Below are 23831 nucleotides of genomic sequence, written 5' to 3'. Positions count from 1 at the left end.
ACCTTGCTGTCTTCTTTCTCCTTGGCTTTTCCTTGGAGGGGTTTCTTCTCTCCAAATTCACAGGTTGATTTCAATGCAAGCTGACAAGAAAGCATGGAGCTCTCTGTTTCAGCAAGTTCCAAAGGTCTTGAAGAACAGTGCTGTGACCCAGTAGTGCCAAGATTTGGTATCGGAAGAGCAGTATGCACAGGCTTTGACCCCACAGCTGGCTGCCTCAGTTTTGAGGCAACCCCAAAAACAGGCATGGCTTCTATAAAATTATCTTCTTGCTGCCAAAGAAAATGCTTCTAACCTCAGTCTGGTAGACTCCAACTTTAGTATTTCCAGAACAAATACTTTAAACAAAACTAGCAGTCATCCTGATTTTTTAAAAACTAATAATATAATTTTCAGGAAGAGGCAAAACTTCTCTGCATCTTTAGTTAAGTATCTTTCTTTCTTGCTGGCTGGGATTCATATTCATTCTCATTTCTCTCTCTCTCTCTCTCTCTCTCTCTCTCTCTCTCTCTCTCTGTTCAGTGACTCAGTGTCTAAGTAATACTAAATACTCCTTTGGGGAGTAAACTTTTCTTCAAGGTAACTGCTACAAAGCTCCTTCTTAGGATTAGACAGCTCTTAGTTTTGCTTTTTTCTTCTCACTAAAGCAGTCTGAGTCTGAACTTTGAGAGTGAAAAAGAGGAAAAAAACAAAAGGAGAAGCCCTTCAGTCCAACTGTCAGAGCAGCCAAAAGACCACAACAGTGGAAGGACAGGGGTTCTTCCTGATTTCAGAAATAGCCAGCCTGCATTCTCTTTTTAAAGAAAATTGTATTTCCCTCAGCTCAGAAAAAAATAAAAAGAATGGACATGTTAATGGCCAAAACAAACAGCTGTTGGAAGAACTTTTAGCCCGGAAACAATCTCAGCAATAAACTTGTTTGTCTGATTTCCAGCTATTTTTCACTACTGACAGCCATGAGCCACGATGTTCATTCTGTTGCATCCCATGAAATCAGGCTAAAATCATGCAATAGTGCAACTAGCTAAAGCAGTGAAATCATTCATCGGACCATAGCTGCCTAGGTTATGAAAATAGAGTAAACACAGGGAGCAGGGCACTAAATATATAGTAATCATTGTTCCCAAAATGAATAAGTCATGATTATAAAAACATTCAAAGCTAATACTTATGTGGAATATATTACAAAGCAGTTACTGAGCTAAACATTTTATGCATTATCACATTTAATCATTGGAATGACTCAAAGTATAGGCATATTTATTTTCTTCACTTTCTAGAAAGAATAGCTATGACTTGGAGACACTGAAAAATTTGACTAAAATGATGAAGCTAGAAATGGGGAAAGAATGTATGATTTTAGTTTATAAACCCATCTTTTAAAACGGTTGAAAATAACACTGTTATTCAAGCTTATTAAGTCCAACTTAAAATTCCAAGCTTCTAAAAAGTATCCAAACAGATACTCAGTGAGAATGAATGATGATGCTTCTATCCATAGAACTATTTTATTATAATCATAGCATGTTCTATTTCTGGTTAAAGCATGTCAGGAACTTTAAATAAACAATGGGTAAACTTTTAAGAAAACATCTAAGGTACTATGCATTATTGTTCTGAAAGTGATTCCACTCAGATAATGGATATAGAGAGTAATTACATTCACCAAATGTTGTAAAAATTAGTAATAATGTAACCAAAGATCTTAGAAAAAATGAGTGGTGGACACTTAGTATAGATAGATACAATGAATTATGGAAATTATTAAATCATAACCATTTTTATAGAAAATGTCTTTCTTTAGTGAAGAAATGGTCATCTTTGGCCTACTGTTTCCAGGTCTTTAAATCACTACGTACTTTTATCTAAGAGGCAGTAATTTATAGATGAAAGAGCCAATAAGTAAAATAACATGTATGTGTTCTGCTGATGCAGCATAGAAGACAGGAAATGCAAGTTAGAAGTCTTGCCGACTTTTAAAAAAAAAGTAACCCAAGTGGGCTTTACACAATGGGATAATACAAAACAAATACAATACTAGTGGTATCAAAGAAATGAAATAATCTCTCTGAGGAAGTAAGTTATTTTGCAATTTGCAAACCATTCAACACATTATAACTTTCAGAAACTATAAGATAATACAGAGCTGGAGAGGTTAATGTTCGTAAAATGAGGCTTAGTTCATAAGAAGACATATGCAACTTGTAATCCTCACAATGCAAAACAAAACAGCACCTAAATAATAGAACTTGTGGGAAAAACTGATTCTAGGAAGACCACTCAAAACATATGCAACTTTGGGAATATATTGCTAGCAAAAATAATATCGGCACCTCCGAAGGTAATTTGGACCACCCAAGGAAGTGACCCAGAATTACATAAAAGAAAAAATTGGGTAAAATGCTGGCAACACTTTAACTAGAATTGGTGGAAGAAATCCGGTTGGAAGGCAAACTTTCCAAGCAAGTAGGCTTGACATTGAAATTGGTACAGGGTCAGGGCAACTGCAAATATTCAAGAGCTGCACAAGGCCAGGGGCATGCCCCTTTGAAGAGGAAGCCCCAGATGCAGGCATTCATTTTTGTTTTTGTTTTTAGTTTTCTTAAAACTGAGCCAAAAGGGCTCCTGCTGACTATACAACATTCAGACTGAGGACTTCTTTGCCCACCCAAGGTAATAATTCTACTCTGACTATTCTGCCTCCCTTTGCCTAGAATAAATTGTATATAAAGCTATACAACTTCTACATTATACTAGTATAATATTCCTATTTGCCAGTTACAAATGAGCTAATTGGTGTTTTAGAAACATATGTTGGAGGAGAATGTATTGTAATTCCTGGAACAATTAGATTGAAAAAAAAAAAGGGTTCACATTCAATAAGATGTCTTTTCACTTTAAAATACCTTTTGCATAGTAGGCAATATCTTTCACTCTCACTGAAATACAAGATTGGTATTAGTAGCCACTGTCAACTAATTTTTTGCAATAATATCTACCACCAAAAGCAACAAAACCAAACTAACTTAACTATAAAAAATGTGCTTTGTGCCAGGAGTTGTCATCTCAATTTATCTTAAAAGAACCCCATTATTCTGAGACCTAGGAGACAAAGGCACTGAGAAAGTAAAAAATTAGCTTACGGTCACTGATACTTTGTAGATGAAGTTCAAAATGAGGTTTTACAAACTGAGTTCAACAAAGCAGATGGGATGGTGAGCTGAGTGCTTGCTAAAAATACAGATGATTGTATTCATCCCGAACCCACTGTGTCAGTCCATTTGTGCTACCATAACAGAATATCTAAAACTGGATAATTTATAAATAACAAGATATTTGCCTTTTACAGTTCTGGAGGCTGGGAAGTATAATACTGAGGGGCGCATATGTAGTGAGGGTCTTCTTGCTGCATCTACCCATGGTGGAAGCGGAAGAGCAAGAGAGCACTCATATAAGAGAGACAGAGAGGGCCAAAGTCGCTTTTCTAACAGCCTACTCTCATGATAATCCCACTACCACAATAACATTAATCCATGTGTGAAGTTACTGTTCTCATGGCCTAATTACCTTTTAATGTCTCCATCTCTTAGTACCATTTACAATGCCAACTAAATTTCAACATGAGTTTTTGGAGGGGACACAAAACTCATGTTGAAACCATCACAAGGGAGAGGGAAAGGTCTGAGAGTCATATTTAAGCGAATTGATTCTCCTAAACACTAGAATTTAAGACCTGTAAATTATAGGATTTGTAATTTGATAGTTCAGGCAATGGGCTGTAAAGTGGGAGTGCTTATAAGCAAATCTCGGCTTCCTTACTTACTAGTTATACGAATTTGGAAGTTGCTGTGTCTCCGTTTCATCCTCTATAAAATGGAGTAAAAAATAATTATACTTCCTTCACAGGGGTGCTGTGAGAATTAAAGGAAGTAAATGTATGATGTCGTTAGGACAGTTTTCCACATAGTAAGTGTTCAGTAAATGTTAGCTTTAAATGTTACAGGAAATATAGTTATGAGAATTAGAGAGATAAAGTCATGAAGCCTAATACGGCCATGATCATAAGGGTTAATCGAACAGAACTCAGGAAAAAATCCTGAAAATTAAAGTGAAATAAATTGGTTGTCATTGCATTCCTATCAAATCTAACAAGAAAAGTGGCAATGAGCCTTGAAATAGCTTCTGAAGCTAAGCTGGAGTTTTAGACAATAAGAGAATTCCAACCTGGCTAAATTTGAATATCAGTAATTTAAAAAACAAGTAATAAAATCTCATAAAATGGCAACTTGCAAACCACGATTTTTAAGAAAGAGTAGGAGAAAAAATATTCAACTGTCAACACAAAAGCATGCTCACTGAAAGGAAAAATATGATTGGATAGTCAACTCTGATATTTGCTAAAAATATAGAAAAGCCACATTACTTTTTTTTTTTTTTTTTTTTTTTTTGAGACATAGTCTTGCTCTATCCCCCAGGCTGGAGTAACTATACTCCACGATCTCGGCTCACTGCAACCTCTGCCTCCCGAGTTCAATGCTTCAGCCTCCCAAATAGCTGGGATTACAGGTACCTGCCACTATGCTGGCTAATTTTTGTATTTTTAGTAGAGACAAGTTTTTGCCGGGGTTTCGCTGTGTTGGCCTGACTGGTCTCGAACTCCTGATCTCAGGTGATTTGCCTGCCTTGGCCTCCCAAGGTGCTGGGATTACAAGCGTGAACCACCGTACCTGGCCTCACATTCCTATTTTTAACAGCTTGATTGAAGTGGAATTTACACATAAGTAAAATTCAACAAATACAAGGAAATAATTCAATATGGCCAGTACCACTATCAAGATGTAGAATATTCCCTTCATTCAAAATGTTCTCACATGCCCATGTCCCAGTCTCAACACAGGCAATGTCTGAAGTGACTTCTAATGCTAGTTTTGCCTTTTCTAAAATTTCACGGAAATGAAATCATTCAGTATTTTCGTTTTTGGCTGTTTTCACTTAGCATAATGTTTTTGAGATTTATCCATGTGTTGTATGTATCATTAGTTCTTTCTTTTGTATGGTTGAAATGCATAACATGGTGTGAATATGGCACAATTCATTTATGCATTTATCTGGTAAAGGACCCTTGATTTGTTTCCAGTTTGGGAAAGTTCTATAATTTTTGCAGGGGGAGGGGGACAGAGCCATGCTCTGTCACCCAGGCTGGAGTGCAGTGGCGTGATCTTGGCTCACTACAACTTCTGCCTGCGGGGTTCTAGCAATTCTTGTGTCCCAGCCTCCTGAGTAGCTTGGACTACAGATATGCACCATCTGTATTTTTAGTAGAGACAGGGTTTCACCATGTTGGCCAGGCTGGTCTCCAACTCCTGACCTCAAGTGATCCACCTGCCTCAGCCTCCCAACGTGCTGGGATTACAGACTTAAGCTACAATACCTGGCCCTATAAGTATTTATATATGTCTTATGTTGATATTTATTTTATTTTCTCATGGATAAATAACTCGAAGGGAATTTCTGAGTCATCTGATAACTATATATTTAATTGTGTAAGCAAGTACCACACTATTTTCCAAAACATACCATTCTGAACTCCCAATAGCAATGTATGGGAGGCCCACTTGCTCCACATACCTCGACTTTGTATCTTCAGTCTTTCATTTTAGCCATTCTATTCAGGGGTAGGGGTGTATCACTGCAGTTTTAATGTGAAATTTTCTAATAATTTATTGATGTTGACTATCTTTTCATGTGTGTGCTTGTCATTCATATATCATCTTTGGTGAAATATCTGTCAAAAACTCTTGCCTACTTTTTGTTTGTCTCATTATTACCGAGTTTTCTCAACAATTCTTTATATATTTCGGTATAGGTCCTATCTTAGATATATATTTGAATAGATTTTGTCCTAGTCTTCAGCTTGCTTTTTGTTAGAGGATGATTCTCCATATATCTCTCAAACTTCTGCAGGCTTGTGAGTGGGGATCCTAAATATCCCTTTGTGCTAAACTACTTTTTAAAGGATTTTGATTAGTGTTTAGTGTCATCTTTCCATTCTTTCAACTTTATCTGTATCTTTATAAAGTGGGATTCTTAGTGGGTGACACATATTTCATTTTATTCTTCTGTTTCCTGTAGGATTTACTATATAAACCATTAACTTACTAGAATATGCCTTCAAATTTTATTATGCCACTTTAGATATAATTTACAAACCTCACAGTATTTAATTTTACATTCCTGTACACATTCTTGTGCTAATGTTAGCATACATTTTCTTCTGCATATATTAACAGAGCACATTATTTTGTTATATTATCAATTCTGTTTTAAAAATTAAAAACCGAATAATCTTTATTTTTATCCACATAATTTCCATTTCTGGTGCTCTTCTTTCGTTTGCATAGATGCAAATTTTTATCTGGTATCATTTTCCTTTTATAAGCAACCTTTTATAACATTTTTCAAATTGCAGATTGCTGGAGATTAACTGTCTCAGCTTTTGTTTGGCTAAAAAAGAGTTTGCTTTGCCTCCATTTATGAAAGAATTTTTTTCTGGGTACAAAATTCTAAGTTAACAATTTTTCTTCTTCAGTAAAGATGCCACACCATTGTATTTTCACTTGCATAGTTTCTAAGGAGAAGTCCATCCTATGTCTGATCTTTGTTCCTTTCTATGTATCCTGACTGTATTATCCAACTTCTGATAAGAAATCTGAGAAGCATTTTTTATCACTCACTTTTAGCAAGTTGTTATTATTATTATTATTATTATTATTATTTGAGACGGAGTCTCGCTCTCTCACCAGGCTGGAATACAGTGGCGCTATCTTGGCTCACTGGAATCCCTGTCTCCTGGGTTCAAGCCATTCTGCTGCCTCGGTCTCCCAAGTAGCTTGGATTACAGGCACACACCACCACACCCGGCTAATTTTTGTATGTTTAGTAGATACACGGTTTTACCATATTGGCCAGGCTAGTCTCAAACTCCTGACTTCAGGTAATCCACCTTCCTCGGCCTCCCAAAGTGCTGGGATTACAGGTGTGAGCCACTGTGCCTGGTCAGCAATTTGATTTTTTTAACGTTTTATTCAGGTTGTGTTATGTTAATTGGCCTTTTTTATAGTTTATATCAAATTTTGGAAACTTTTGAGTTCTTTCTAAACTTATTTTCTGCCTCCCTCTTCCTTCTAGGGCTCCAGTTATGTATGCTAGACCACCTGCTTTCATGCACGGTTACTAATGCAATTAATTTTTTAAGGCTTTAAAAATCTTACCCTCAGCTGGGCACAGTGGCTCATACCTGTAATCCCAGCACTTTGGGAGGCCAAGGCGGATGGATTGCCTGAGCTCAGGAGTTTGAGACCAGCCTGGGCAACATGCTGAAACCCTGTCTCTACTAAAATTACATTAAAAAAAAAAAAATTAGTTGGGTGTAGTGGCATGCGCCTGCAGTCCCAGCTACTCAGGAGGCTGAGGCAGGAGAATCGCTTGAACCCGGGAGCTGGAGGTTGCAGTCAGCCAAGATTGTGCCACAACACACCAGCCTGGTGACAGAGTGAGACTCCCTATCAAAAAAAAAAAAAAAAAAAAAAAAACTCTCTGTGCTTCATTTCACTTTGCATTCACGTAACTTCTATTACTGTTTCCAAGTTCATTAATCTTTACTTCTATATGATTTAATCTGTTGTAATCCTATCTCGTGTATTTTTAATTTGCACACTACACTTTTTTATCTCTAGGAGTTCCATTTGGGTGTCTTTTCTTTCTTCCATGTCTCATAAAAAAAATTTATGTTTTTCTACCTTCTTGAACGTATGGAGCATATTTATAATAGTTGTTTTAACAACAATTTGTCTGCTAATTCCATCATCTCTGCCATTTCTTAAGTATGTTTCCATTAATGGATTTTTTTCCCTCCTGGATATGAGTCATGTCATACTGCTTTTTAACATGCCTGGTAATATTTTACTGGATGGGAGACATTTTGAGTTGTACACTTGAATACTGGATTTCAAGTAGTATTTGACTTTGTAATGGCACACAGTTAAGTAGGTTTTGAGCATTTGAAATACATTGTTAAAGAAGGTACAGATCAGATTGCCTAGAGCTAATTTTGCACCACTTGTAAAGAAATACAATTTTGTGAATCTAACACACGCCTCATGGTCTTTTCACTCTGACTGGGGAAAATGTCAATTATTCCCAACCTTGTATGAGTGCTAGCAATTATTTCTCATACTTCTTTCTGCTGGTCCTTTCTTTGGCATTTGCTTGTTTCCTCTAATACGTGTATGGATAAATCCTCTGCCAAAGATTAGAAGAAACACCTCTGTAAGTCTCTAGTGTTCATCCTCATTCTCTCACATCTCTTTGTATCTCTCTCTCTCTGTTTCTCTGTGTCTGTTTATCTATCTCATTTTATCTTTGTCTCTCTCTCTCTCTCTCTGTAGTTCCTTCCTTTCTGGTACTTTGGCTCCAAAATTTTAGCCCTCGAGCCTTTCCTAAACTTTGATCTCTATTTCCAAGACTCAGCAAAACTTCTGTACTCTATTTGGGTTCTCCGTTTCTACTCTGTGGTCTGGATATTGCCTCCAGGAAGTCAACTAGCACAACAGTAAGCCTTCCCCTTTGATGACCCTTCTTTCTGGAACCACTGTCCTGTATTGCCCGTTGTCCAATGGCTGAATAATATTGTTTTATACACTTTTGTTCAGTTTATACTTAAGGTGGGGGGAAGTAAATATGGTCCCTGTTAGTCTATAATAGAAGCACAAGTAAAGAGTCAAATTATTAACTGTTCTTTTTTTTTTTTCCAATCCATTCTGAAACTGTATTGTACATTATCACTTTCACATTCAACCTTAAGAATCTTCATTTTTAAAAATTATCCTTCATCCAGGTAAGAACTTCCCTTAAACCCCAGGGAATAAATGACTTGTACCAACAAGTTGCAAAATGTTTGAATAATTTGAACAGATTGTCTTCAGAACTAATGAGGAAATTTAAATAAGAAAAAATAAGATATGATAAAGATACGATATACTGAGCATGAAGTTAAAATTATTCTCCAGATCTGGCTTCTAATACTTAAGACACTAAGATCTGTTTTAGAATTTTTCTTACCAGTATTCCCACTGAAATCATTTTTTCAGATATCTCAGAAAAAAATTGATGCATAGAGAAGTATTAGGTATACTCTGCTCATACAGTGTATTTGTGGGGGCAAGGGGCAATGAGCCAAGATGTGCCTCTATTGTGGTATTGAATCAGGCAAAAGAAAGGTAAACTAGCTGGCTAAAACATAAAAGCAGGTGATGAGTACAAGGGATTACATAATAAGACAGCTAACGCATTTTTAAAGAATGCACACAATGTTCAATTACAATGAGGAACTTCTCAGGAGAGGTGGAAGTTGTTTATATATGCTCTATAGCATGCATTTACTGCCCTCCAGGCTTCCTTACAATATGCTACTGGTAGAGTTAGTTGAGCAAATAAAATTTATCAAAATCAGAGGGTCTCTTAACCATAAAGTATAATGAAAAGCAAATGTAGTCAGCTTTGGAATGGCATTGCATGTTAATACCCTCGCTTCAAGGATATCAGCTCCCTGAGTGAAAAAAAAAAAAAAATACATATCTGGAAAAAGGACAACTATTCCATTAAAACAAAATCATTGGATATTCTTGCCAGATAAATTTCAGTGTTCCAGTAAGACAGTAGACCCTTAAATATACAAATGAATGCTAAAAAATGCAACCTAAAAAATAATTATGCTTAAAAGAACCATTCTTGTTGGAATATGAGAACACAAATATAATGTGCTATAAAAAGATAAAGGAAGACATCTCAAACAAGTTGTAACAGTTTGGTCCTGCGAAATGCAGCCAAAAATTTTTAGATGTAACAATGTATAATAACATTGTTTTATAAAGGTATCATTTTCACTACTGCTTCCTTGCCAATTTTCTTATTTTCATATGTTTTTGAAAGTTATATACAAATAAAATTGGCTAAAACATAAAAGAGTGGCACACCAAAGCCAAGCCATTCAAAAGGTATCATAAAAATGTCATTTGCAATGGTTGTAACTTGTAATTGTGAAAGATTTATAGGACCACTTGGAATAGTGTGCATTTTCACATCCCAAGCACCATGGACTCAACATGTAACTATTGCTCTTGCCCCTTCAGAATCCACATGTTAACCATCTCCAGCTTTATTGCAGATATTCTGAGGGTGCATTAGGTTTCGTTCAGGGATTGAGAGTAAATCTTTTCTTAAACATTTAAACTTTATTCTTATGTTTTAACACAGGGTACCACTATAATTAGCCTATGATTTTAAGTAATGAGTTAAAGTAATCGCTGCCTGTAATCAGTTCCAGTTCCCAGTTCCAGTACAGGTTCTAAACTTCAGATCTAACTAACATCCAGATCCTTTCTAGGAACCACCCAGAAAAGCTATCCCATCAATAGCTTCAAAAGTTTGTCTTTATCAGATCATGTAGCATTTTTACTAGGAACTCTGAGGATATTTCAAAACAGCTGTGTGTGTGTTTATATGTTTGTGCGAACATGTGTGTGTGTAGGTGTGTGTGTATGTGTGACAGGTAGAGACAGATACAGATAATAAGAAAGAGAGAGAGGAATACTGAGAGGTTCAGCTAGATACCTCTTATTCGATCTATCTGAAGTCATAAAAGAAGAATAGGAAATTAGAAAGTACGATAATGAAAATGTAAGATCTGATTATGACTTTTCTATTATTTTGAGTATTTTATTCAGTACTGGGTCTATATTTAGCAAGTATAAATAAAATATAGATAAGTCACTTTAAGGAAATCTTATGGCACCATTTAAAAAGACAGCAACATGAAATTACATATACATCATTAATATCTACTTATTCCATTGAACAAAAGCAATGACTCAAGGTCAACAACTACTTGAGGTTGTAATGCCTTTCACTCACACAGTGGTAGAGTGTGCGATCTTCCCAGCTGTATGCAATGGTCATGTTCTTAATAGCCCAAAAATCAAATGAGACCATTAACTGGGAAACCACATCTCTCTGTCAGACATTGCAGTGGTTTCAATGTTTTCGTCCCCTTCAAATCGCACGCTGAAACTTAATCTTCAATGCAACAGTATTGGCGGTTGTGGGCTTTGGAAAGTGATGGAATCGTCAGGGCTCTGCCCTCATGAATGGGATTAGGTGCCTTTATAAAAAGACTTGATGGAGGGAGGTCTCCCCTCTCCTGCCCTTGCACCTTCTAACATGTGAAGATGCAGCCAGAAGACATCTGGTGAGGACCAGATGTCAGTGCCTTGATCTAGGATTTCCTAGCCTCCAGAACTATGAGATGTAAATTCCTGTTCTTACAGAAATTACCAGTCTGTGGTATTCTGTTATAACAGCACTAATGGACTAAGACAGGCATCTAATACATTAGATTCAGAAATATATAGAAACCTACTATAAAAGATGCAAAGTGATCAAATAGTTTAAGTAAACCCTTCAAAGTTTTCCTTTCCTTTTTTATCTGCTTCTTACCAGAATAGCCCCCCACACACACACACAGACACACACACACACACACACACACACACACACATATTTATTTTATTGACATTTTATTTTCTACTGACCTCATCATCCATTTTCTTTAGTCAATCATTTTTCTTACAAAAATGTTAATTTCCATGTAGACATTGCCCTTTACTTCCATATTATCAGTGACTCAAGAGTTCCTTTTCATGAAATTTCACAATGATTTCTGACAGCAACAGAAGTAGTTGCCGGGCTCTTTCTTGCATATACCCTGCTTATTGGTTTTATGAACCACACATATGTTGCCCTAAAATATCTTTCTCTTTCCTGTTTTAAGTGTATGGACCATGAGAACTGGTGAGTGAAAACACATAACATTGAAAAAGCAGAATAGATTTCTGTAAATATTATTTTTCATATAAAATTTTGTATCATTAGCAACATAAGATATATATGAGGAACTTCTTCATTTTTCCTGTGTCCATATTGTCTTGCTAAATATTTTCATAAAACATTTCATTTTTAATCCCCTCTTCAATGCTTTCCCAATGTATTTGTTAGATTTAGAGTATAGAGCAAGGATGAGAGTAGAAAAAATGGACAACTAAGTTTGGCATCTAAAACTTAACTCTTATTTTACTTTGTTCACTAGCTATATTTTAGTGAATTGAGGAGGTTTCGCAAACTTCAAAGAGATGAGAATAAAGAAAAATTTGTAGATAAACTTTAAGTAGCAAGTGACAAACTGGATTTTCACCTAAAGAAGTTTGACCCTGAGGGACCTCAGCTTAAAATCCTCATTATTAGTCAATACTTATACTTTCAGAATTAGTAGCATAATTATATTTTAGTTATGTTAATATTCAGTTGAGAAGTGAAGAAAAAGGAAATGAGTGAGGGGTAAACACGAAAAATCTTATAAGGCTCCTATTTTTCCCATAAAACGTTCCCAGTAAAACCTATTGCACTCATGAGTCCACTTTTTCCTAATTTCTACAATAGCTATGAGAAGATTTTAAATCCAACAGTTTCCTTTTCACTGATAGATATATTTTTAGGCATTGGAAATGCCTGCAATGCATTTTGATAATATTAAAGAAAGAAGTTTGCATAGCCAAAATTAAAAGGAATGAAGTTCATCTGATTTGCTGAAAATGGGATGGGCTGAAATCTATCAGTAGCTGGTATAATTAATATTACACAAAAATGTGTCATACATACAACCTGGGAAATGAGCTATTTGTTTACTTTTAAAATAATCTGACTTGGTCATTAATTAAACCTGGAATACTAATTAATACATTTATTTTCATATTCTTTATCATATGTAAAATAAAATCTCTCACATTTCTGGAATAGAAAGAACAAAAACTGCTTTCCTCAAATGCAGAACTGATGCAATATTAAATGTGAATGGTGAATGGTAATGTGTTATTCGTTTTCTTCCCTCTAAACACTTTTCTAATGGAGACCATCAGATACTAACCTGGATTCTTGTAAATGAATTGATTTCCTCCAGACTTTCCTAACATTCACATGAGGTCATTGAAAGCAAAGTGTGTTAGCAATCACATACTCCTCATCCCTGCAAAGACACTGCCAACTTTCCACACTTTCTGTCAAAAACAGGCAAACCAAACCAAACCAAACAAAACAAAAAACTTTGAACAAACATAAATGGAAAGTTTTGTAATTCTAATGTGATGGAATGGATTCTTCTCACATAAAAACAATTTCCCTGTTTCCTACTAAACACTAAAATTGCTCATTAGAGACTATATCATTTTCATAGGACAGTTTTAGAAATCATGACTTAATGCATGTACATTCTAGGAGTTTTATTCCTGCAACTCTTTCTATAATAATGGTATATTTGCACTCTTTATGGTAGAGACTTCAGATTCTTATGAAACAAAATATTTGTGATTTATAGAATAACTTTAGGAAAAATAAGTTCAATTGCATGGCTCACTAAGTATTGGTTAAATTATTAAACTTGCATTTGCCTTAAATTGTTTTTGTTTATATTCATCAGGAAGAAATCCTTACCTTCCTCTCTTCCACCTATCCCACCTATCCCTCCGAAAAGCTAGTTTATACATATATTTATATCATCACACTGTAGCTTCTACTTTACTGGCTTACTGTGTCTTTTATCTCAAAAGTACTATCTCAATAGCACAATGTTACTAGTGGCAAAATCAAGTTCTAGAGAGGCAGGCCTTTTCCTTCCTGTTGTGAGAAGAACTATATAAAAATATTTTCTGACAGGTGAAAGATGCTTAGGAACACATTTATCCAGCTGAATTTATCTTTGAGGGTTAAAATTAGATAAATAGGAGACCAGTGTTGATTTTTCCCCAACAGCTTGCATCTATCAGCTGGGTGTTAAGGGCTATGTTACATAACAAGCATATGGTGACCATAATTGCTACAGTGTACATAAACAAGAAAAATAATTTTTAAAATGCCACAAAAATATAATAAAGGTGAAATGACCATTTAATTATACATATGGCAATGTTAAAAGCTTCTGAAAAGAAGAAAATGCTTTGCTAGAGAAACCTCAGGTGAAGTTAATATTTGCTTCTGCAGTTTAAAAAAAAAAAAAAACCATAGTTTGGTCTTGACAGAATCACTAGAAGAACTTGGCAGAGCATTTTAATCAACAAGCAACTCTGTTAAGGAAACTTTAAATTAAAAAAAAAAAAACCCTTTATATTAAGTAAACTCAGCAGCTATTCGTTTTGAGATTTTCTCCAGAGGATTTGATTTAAACAAAGCATCTCTGGCAAAGAGCAGGGCTTATTATTCTACTGCAGAATATTCAATAGAAGTATAAAATTACAAGAGAATCTTACAGAGGGTGCAGCAATTCCAAACCTAAAATTGTCTGCTCCATTTAGATAAGCCTTAAAGCTTGCATGCTCTCATTTTCTCTTTCCCATTTATATTTTATTCATGCCATATCTTCCTCAGCATCTGAGCCCCAGCAAGGATCCTTCCATAAAGTCATCGCCAAAGTGTATGCAGTAAGTAAGGATTAAAGGTCAACAGATATCCACCAGAAGATAGAAAGAGGATAATAGATTGGAAAAGAGAATAAAAAGTCAAAATGGGAAAGAACCACTAGAGTTTGATAGTTGCAGATAAAATACCAGCCGTGCTGCCACATCTTCGCCCAATTCAATTTGTCAATGAGGAAGAATTCTTAGAGTTAACATATACATGGCACTTTACTGCTCTCTCTGAACTGTGAGCTTTAAATGTTCCCTGGAAAGCTTATCCTGCCATAGTTTAGGAATCATAAGGCTGTTTAGAATTGAGCTAAAACATAAAGTCCTAAACCCACATTATTTATTTCAAGTAATTTTTTGCATTTCTGCATATTGATCAATGATTTCGTTTTCTCTCTGGTTTAGGGAAGCAGAGGTAAAGGAGTGAGAGATGATAAAACAGAGTAAACATGGAGGTAAATGGCACAAGACCTTGTGTCCATAAATGATGTTCACAGCCTGTTAGCTGCAGAGAGGTGGCGGCAGATGATAGCCGAGCCCATGTGGAGTTCACAACCAAGCACCATGCAAGAAAGCTGCAGATAACAGTGCTTTTCAGAAGCTACCTGGTGGCTTCACCTGTGCTTTGTCTAGTAATTTGTGCTTGCATTGGATAAATACCTTCTGGATAATCCTTAATAATTAACTCAAAGGAAAGAGAGTCAAACGCTATCATCTCAGAGACTATCTGAAACTACTGTCCCAATATCAATCCTATTCAAATTGAAAGCAGCAACTTCCCATTTTCACTTTACTGGAGGCTGTCAAGTGTTCCTCTCTCTAAAAATGCACCTTTTGCTGTTACCGGGTTAAAACACTAATTTACGCATTGATCATATATGCAGGGTGTTGAACAAGTCTGAAACTATGGATTAATCCATCATAAAATCATGGTCTATGTTTCCAGACCTTCTGTGTCTAGTATTTGTAATAGTCTTCATTCTTAACCCCTTCCAATGAATATAAAGTTTATCTTCCCTTAGCGTTCCTTGCAATTATCCATGAATTTCCACCAATTCATTCTTAATTTTTTTCCCATCGGACTTCTTCCTGCCTTTGAAATTCTATCTTGTATTTCCCAGTACTCCTGCCCTTAACTCCTTGTCCTCTAAAATCATTTGATATATGATACCAGCTTGACATATAATAATGCATTTCAACTTCTAACCCTCCTCTGGTGCATACTCATATGAGGTTCCAAAAATACCATAAAATATTAATATAAAATTACCCAGTTTTCTTTAGACATTAGGTTGTTGTTTTATTGGTATATCTAAAAGTTGCTAAGTACCACACCCAAGTTTTCATTTTGATAGATCATACTTGGCAATCTAAAAATTACAGTGTACAGTTCAGAAAGGATGTGGAGATGCGATGTTGGGGAAAAAAACAGATTTGATGAATTATGACATCTCAGTAAGCCATGACCACATTTTATATTACAACTATGATAGTCTAATATAAAGTGGTCATTATATGAGACAATGATGTAATTTTAAAAGCTTCAACTTATTAGAGATGATACACATGATAATTTGGAAAGGCATTCATCAGAAGCTATATCAGGATTTTTAAATGCATTATATTTAACTTGTTTAATCATAGTAGAGACACTTAGCCTGCACAAATCTTTAGAAAAAAAGTCAATGTTTACTCTGTGCTCCTGAAAATCTACATGCTGTAATTCTAGTAATGAGAGAAAATAGTAGCATAATACCATAACAGTATCTTCACAGGGCAAGATATTCAAATTTCACCAAGAGGATTTCTAAAGTAATTGCATCACTGCGCACTCCAGGATCCTCCTGATCAAGACAGACCCTCATTTGCTTCAATATAAACAATATAAGTGACTGTAATCCCATTATTAAGACTATACTAAGTTAAAGAGTTTGTCATGACTAAAATTACTATCTGCAAGTTATTTGCTTTTTGCTTTACCTATTTATTCAGCCTAAAAAATTTACTTGGGAATAATGAAGAATGTCTGACTGGTAGTGAATAGAGCCAGAACTAAAATTCAAGGACTGTGTAACCCTTCTGCCACTGGGGCTCACTCGCTGTCTATCATACTTCTTTACTCTGATGATCAAGATAGGTTCATTTCCTGACAGTTTTCCAGGACTCCTCCATGAACAGTGCCAATGTAAATGATGGTACAGTCAGCATGTCTGGCTGCATGTATTTCCACTCTTAGGAAAAAGAAAAAAAACTCTCTTCCTCTCCTGAAACTGGGGCTGCACACTCAAGAAGATAGTGAAGTCCCCAACCTCACTGATTAACAGCAGCATACTAATTAGTGTCTTAAAACCATGGACGAGGTGAAAAGCTTAGATACAGTATGAACTTGGTTTAAAGTTGGCACATCCAGTATTTTACTTTTTGCCTGTTGCTGGTTTTTAATCACAGGTGAGTGCCACAGATGGGCAATTTCAGTCTAATTAAGAACGAAAGTAGGCCTGTGCTATTAAGGAGTCACTTTCTCAGTTTACAAACTGCTTCGCCACTGTCCCTCCCAAGGGATGTTTATTTTGTCCTTCTTTAACTGCCTCTGCTTACCACACATCAGCTGTTTTAATTGGCTGTAACCCAGCCATTCCCTTTGAATTCAACCTCCTCTCCTTATTGTTGTTTTCTTGGTGTAACATTTCAAATAAAGATCTCCATTGCTTTATTTATTTCTCTTTTAATTTGCATGGTATAGAGTTTGGTAGAAGTAGAGTTCAATGTCAAACCATGGCAGAAAAGCAGAATATGTGATTTGGAGGTCACATCTTCTTGAATGATTCTTGTGAAATTTGTCATAGGGCAGAAAATGTTAGGAGATGTTGGGATGTTGTATCAGCATCAGTTTTTTTCTCAACATACGAAGGGACATGAGTCTTCTTGGGCAGTGATACATTTCCTCCTTTAGGAGATTAGACTTGCGAGTGCCTGAGGACCTCTGGCAGAATATTCGATCAGTGGTCCTTTACTCTTAGTGAATCTCAGAATCACCTGGAGGGCTTGCAAAACACAGATGCTGGGCTCTACATGCCAGAGCCTCTGAAACAGCAGATGTGGGGTGCAGCCTGAGAATCTGCTTTTCTAACAAGTTCCTAAATGCTGCTACTAATGATGAAATGGAGACACTACTCTGCGTATCAGTTTTGTAATGAGCTACAAGGACAAGAGCAAGAAAAAGGTTTACTTTTAAAAATTATTGAGATGTATTTACATTAGATGCAAGAAAAAAATACTGAAATAAATGAGGGCATTGAAGTGTTAGAGTGTGCCACTCTTCACTGAAATATTTTGGATCAGTGACAGGCTCTAATCATTTGAGTACTTGCTTAGTCATATGAAGCAATCTAATGCCGACTGGTTGGTTTCTGACCCGTCCTATCCTTTTGCTTCCTTATGAACAACTTTTTCTTAGATACACATTTATTCTGTTTGACCTAAGCCCTTTTATTTTGATGGGTTTTTCTTTCTCTCAGGTTATTATCAGTGAGATAGCTTTAGGATTTGGGACAGTCCCTCCAAGTGTAAATATAGCTACTGGGAGGTGATGCAGAATTGCACAGAGAACTTCAGGATAAGTTAAATCAATGATATCTGGTGATCTGAATGACAAGAACTAATGGGCAATTTCTGCAGGGTCTTCTAAGATCAATACCAGATTTGCTACTCTTCTCAAACTTAACATTCCTAGAAAAGCAATTTGACTCATGAAACTTGGTTCACATCCCTACCCAACAACCTGGAAAGGCAGAGAACCTTGATATATAGCTCCACCAAGACAGTAATCAATTGAAGAATGGCTGGTTCTCCAAAGTAAAATGAGTATACAATCAGCAAATGAATGAGTAATCAATGTTGGGCTGAGAAAATCACATCGTGTCCCCTGCACATAGGCTCCTGGCTTGTATGTAAACTCTAACCAGGCACTGATGGGCTAAGAGTAATGCTATTACCTAAAAGAATTTGGTGTCTTTCAGGCCAGGCATGATGGCTTACACCTGTAATCTCAGCACTTTGGGAGGCTGAGGCGGATGGATCACTTGAGGCCAGGAGTTCAAGACCAGTCTGGTCTACATGGTAAAACCCCTTGTCTACTAAAAACATAAAAATTAGTCAGGCATGATAGTGCATGCCTGTAATCCCAGTTACTTGGGAGACTGAGGCATGAGAATCATTTGAACCCGGGAGGCAGAGGTTGCAGTGAGCCGAGATCATGCCACTGCACTCCAGCCTGGGCGACAGAGTGAGACTCTGTCTCTAAATTAATTAATTAATTAATTTGGCAACTTTCTATTTACAAAGAATATCTGTGTCAATCCCTGAGATTTGCTCAATGATGAAGTGTGACTGTTATCACATTAGAAATGGATTTCCTGACTGGGCACGGTGGCTCTCGCTTGTATTCCTAGCACTTTGGGAGGCCAGGCGGGAGCACCTTAGGTGAGCAGATCACTTGAGGTCAGGAGTTCAACACCAACCTGGCCAACATGGTGAAACCTCATCTCTACTAACGATACAAAAATCAGCCGGGCATAGTGGCAGGTGCCTGTAATCCCAGCTACTTGGAAGGCTGAGACAGGGGAATCGCTTGAACCCAGGAGGTGGAGGCTGCAGTGAGCCCCGACATAGTGCCACTGCACTCCAGCCTGGGTGACAGAGTGAGACTGTCTCAAAAAAAAAAAAAGTTAAAAAAAAAAGAAAGAAATGAAATTCCTCAGTTTTTCATTGGGACTAAATCTTTGATCTCTGAAATGATCATGAAAATTTAGAGGACGGAAATGAAAGTCACTGAATAAACACTATTTTTTAAGTTATTTATTTGTTTCACTCATTAATTGGGTTTCCATTAGAGGGGGTTTTCTAGATGCTTTCAGTCCCAGGAGGGCATAAGGTAAGTTGAAGGAACAGAAGCTAAAGTTTGTCTCAATTAAATAATTTGAACAGCATGGAGTTTAGCAATAGGATATGGGCTGTCGTTTCAAAGTAGAGGCTAGTAAAGAAACACAGTGAAAAATAGAGCATATCCACTGAGGAAAGAAATCCAAGAAGAGCAGAATAAAATTATCTATGATTATATTTATTCATTTGCTGAATATGATGAAGAAGTGTCAAGGGTGAAGGTAAATAAAAATATAGTGATGATGGAATCAGGGCTGGCAACAGCAGGTTACCTTTTTAGGTGATAAAAATGGGAACTAGTTTGAGTTGGCGAATTCACAATATTGCGAATGTATTAATGTCACTGAATTGTTCACTTTAAAATGCTTAGTTTTGTGTTATGCTGTCTTATTTTACCCGACTCTCAGCAAATGCTTCTCTTCCTTCTTTCCACCTATCACTTCTTTCCCTTTCTTTGGTGTCAATTTAGTGTCATTCTCTTAAGACCTTCCCTGACAATTCCAACCCCAAGTTAACTTCTTTTTTTTTCTTTATTTTTTTTTTATTATATGTTAAGTTCTAGGGTACATGTGCACTACGTGCAGGTTTGTTACATATGTATACATGTGCTATGTTGGTGTGTTGCACCCATTTACTTGTCATTTACATTAGGTATATCTCCTAATGCTATCCCTCTACCCTCCCCCCACCCCATGACAGGCCACAGTGTATGATGTCCCCCTTCCTGTGTCCAAGTGTTCTCATTGTTCAATTCCCAACTATGAGTGAGAACATGTGGTGTTTGGTTTTCTGTTCTTGCGATAGCTTGCTGAGAATGATGGTTTCCAGCTGCATCCATGTCCCTACAAGGGACATGAATTCATCCTTTATTATGACTGCATAGTATTCCATAGCGTATATGTGCCACATTTTCTTTTCTTTTTTTTTTTTTTTTTTACTATACTTTAAGTTCTAGGGTACATGTGCACAATGTGCAGGTTTGTTACATATGTATACATGTGCCATGTTGGTGTGCTGCACCCATTAACTCGTCATTTACATTAGGCATATCTCCTAATGCTATCTCTCCCCCCTTCCCCCTCCCCACAATAGGACCCGTTGTGTGATGTTCCCCTTCCTGTGTCCAAGTGATCTCATTTTTCAATTCCCACCTATGAGTGAGAACATGCGGTATTTGGTTTTCTGTTCTTGAGATAGTTTGCTGAGAATGATGGTTTCCAGCTGCATCCATGTCCCTACAAAGGACATGAACTCTATGTGCCACATTTTCTTAATCCAGTCTGTCATTGATGGACATTTGGGTTGGTTCCAAGTCTTTGCTATTGTGAATAGTGCCGCAATAAACATACGTGCACATGTGTCTTTATAGCAGCATGACTTATAATCCTTTGGGTATATACCACGTAAGGGGATGGCTGGGTCATATGGTATTTCTAGTTCTAGATCCTTGAGGAATCGCCACACTGTCTTCCACAATGGTTGAACTAGTTTACAGTCCCACCAACAGTGTAAAAGGGTTCCTATTTCTCCACATCCTCTCCAGCACTTGTTGTTTCCTGACTTTTCAATGATTACCATTCTAATTGGTGTGAGATAGTATCTCATTGTGGTTTTGATTTGCATTTCTCTGATGGCCAGTGATGATGAGCATTTTGTCATGTGTCTGTTGGCTGCATACATTTCTTCTTTTGAGAAGTGTCTGTTCATATCCTTCACCCACTTTTTGATGGGTTGTTTGTTTTCTTCTTGTAAATTTGTTTGAGTTATTTGTAGGTTCTGGATAGTAGCCCTTTGTCAGATGAGTAGATTGCAAAAATTTTCTCCCATTCTGCAGGTTGCTTATTCACTCTGATGGTAGTTTCTTTTGCTGTGCAGAAGCTCTTTAGTTTAATGAGATCCCATTTGCAAATTTTGGCTTTTATTGCCATTGCTTTGGTGTTTTAGACATGAAGTCCTTGCCCATGCCTATGTCCTGAATGGTATTACCTAGGTTTTCTTCTAGGGTTTTTAATGGCTTTAGGTCTAACATTTAAGTTTCTAATCCATCTTGAATTAATTTTTGTATAAAGTGTAAGGAAGGGATCCAATTTCAGCTTTCTACATACAGCTAGCCAGTGTTCACAGCACCATTTATTAAATAGGGAATCCTTTCCCCATTTCTTGTTTTTGTCAGGTTTGTCAAAGATCAGATGGTTGTAGATGTGTGGTATTATTTCTGAGGGCTCTGTTGTGTTCCATTGGTCTATATCTGTGTTTTGGTAACAGTACCATGCTGTTTTGGTTACTGTAGCCTTGTAGTATAGTTTGAAGTCAGGTAGCATGATGCCTCCAGCTTTGTTCTTTTGGCTTAGGATTGTCTTGGCAATGTGGGCTCTTTTTTGGTTCTATATGAACTTTAAAGTAGTTTTTTTCCAATTCTGTGAAGAAAGACATTGGTACCTTAATGGGGATGGCATCGAATCTATAAATTACCTTGGGCAGTATGGCCATTTTCACAATATTGATTCTTCCTATCCATGAGCATGGAATGTTCACCTCTATGCAAATAAACTAGAAAACCTAGAAGAAATGGATAAATTCCTGGGCACATACACCCTCCCAAGACTAAATCAGGAAGAAGTTGAATCCCTGAATAGACCAATAACAGGCTCTGAAATTGAGGCAATAATTAATAGCCTACCAACCAAAAAAAGTCCAGGACCAGACATCTTCACAGCCGAATTCTACCAGAGGTACAAGGAGGAGCTGGAACCATTCCTTCTGAAACTATTTCAATCAATAGAAAAAGAGAGAATCCTCCCTAACTCATTTTAGGAGGCCAACATCATCCTGATACCAAAGCCTGGCAGTGAGACAACAAAAAAAGAGAATTTTAGACCAATATACCTGATGAACATCGGTGCAAAAATCCTCAAAAAATACTGGCAAACCAAATCCAGCAGCACATCAAAAAGCTTATCCACCATGATCAAGTGGGCTTCATCCCTGGGATGCAAGGCTGGTTCAACATACACAAATCAATAAACATAATCCAGCATATAAACAGAACCAAAGACAAAAACCACATGATTATCTCAATTGATGCGGAAAAGGCCTTTGACAAAATTCAACAGCCCTTCATGCTAAAAACTCTCAATAAATTCAGTATTGATGGAATGTATCTCAAAATAATAAGAGCTATTTGTGACAAACCCACAGCCAATATCATATTAAATGGGCAAAAACTGGAAAAATTCCCTTTGAAAACTGGCACAAGACAGGGATGCCCTCTCTCACCACTCCTATTCAACATAGTGTTGGAAGTTCTGGCCAGGGCAGTCAGGCAGGAGAAAGAAATCAAGGGTATTCAGTAGGAAAAGAAGAAGTCAAATTGTCCCTGTTTGCAGATGACATGATTGTATATTTAGAAAACCCCATCATATCAGCCCAAAATCTCCTTAAGCTGATAAGCAACTTCAGCAAAGTCTCAGGATACAAAATCAATGTGCAAAAATCACAAGCATTCTTATACACCAATAAAAGACAAACAGCCAAATCATGAGTGAACTCCCATTCACAATTGCTTCAAAGAGAATAAAATTTCTAGGAATCCAACTTACAAGGGATGTGAAGGACCTCTTCAAGGAGAACTACAAACCAAGCTAACTTCTTTGAATGCTTATGTTGTATTTTGTATTCATTCAGTCATTCAGTCAACAAGTGGTTATTAAACACCCTCTATGTGTTGGGCACTATGTTAGGTGCTGGGAAAGCCTAGGTGAGCCCCTTCTGACAAATGTGGAAGTTTAAATAATTTAGGTATATCATCAAACTAATGAAGGCCTAGTATCAAACTTAAAAAAGTGCTTTGATAAAAAGAAACGTTCCTTGAAAATGTACAACCAAATAAGTTGACAGAGACTTGATGGTGGTGGAGGTGAGGAAAAGCTTCCCTTAATACATGCTTTACAATATGCTCTCTTAACTATTAAGTCCTATAATTAGTCATTCCAACTAGATTTTAGGGTTCTAGAGAGGAGGGGCTTTTGTATGCTACAAAACCTTGTCAGAAAATATGTAAATCATCGTGCTCTTAAGTGATACTGAAACAATAAAAGTACGGATGAATAATGAGTAGATATTCATATACAATAAGAGTAGATGGTGAAGAATTGAATATAGAGAAAGTGGCACTACTACCTATAACTATAATACAACTAAGTTTTAGAATTTGTATTTTAGTATTAACTTATATTATTAGAGTTTTAACAATTCTTCTGTGTGTTTATTTTGTCATTGTTTAAGGAAATGTTTTAAATTTTAAAAGTTAAATTTCTTTATTTCAGA

At 36.5% G+C, this 23831-nt stretch overlaps 2 protein-coding genes across 10 annotated transcripts in view; one reads left to right on the top strand and one right to left on the bottom strand.

Annotated features, from left to right (window-relative positions):
• The window catches only part of CSRP2 (cysteine and glycine rich protein 2), a 1103434-nt gene that overhangs the window by 129701 nt on the left and 949902 nt on the right, over positions 1–23831 (top strand). The window lies entirely within an intron of this gene.
• The window catches only part of NAV3 (neuron navigator 3), an 890032-nt gene that overhangs the window by 379997 nt on the left and 486204 nt on the right, over positions 1–23831 (bottom strand). For 5 of the 9 annotated variants that reach the window (XM_050749282.1, XM_050749284.1, XM_050749285.1 and 2 more), the window contains exon 1: positions 3–22597. The exons of 2 other annotated variants lie outside the window; for them this stretch is intronic. In XM_050749282.1, coding sequence (XP_050605239.1) covers positions 3–245 — 243 coding nt within the window. In that variant the 5' untranslated portion in view covers positions 246–22597. Of the gene's footprint in view, positions 1–2; positions 22599–23831 lie in introns of those variants that run through there. 2 more of the 9 variants (XM_050749281.1, XM_050749286.1) reach the window with 1 other exon arrangement.

The sequence above is a fragment of the Macaca thibetana genome, chromosome 11, assembly GCF_024542745.1.
Source record: "Macaca thibetana thibetana isolate TM-01 chromosome 11, ASM2454274v1, whole genome shotgun sequence".
NCBI lineage: Eukaryota > Metazoa > Chordata > Mammalia > Primates > Cercopithecidae > Macaca > Macaca thibetana.
The sequence above is the reverse complement of the archived record's forward strand: the minus strand, read 5'-3'. Positions and strand labels throughout refer to the sequence as shown.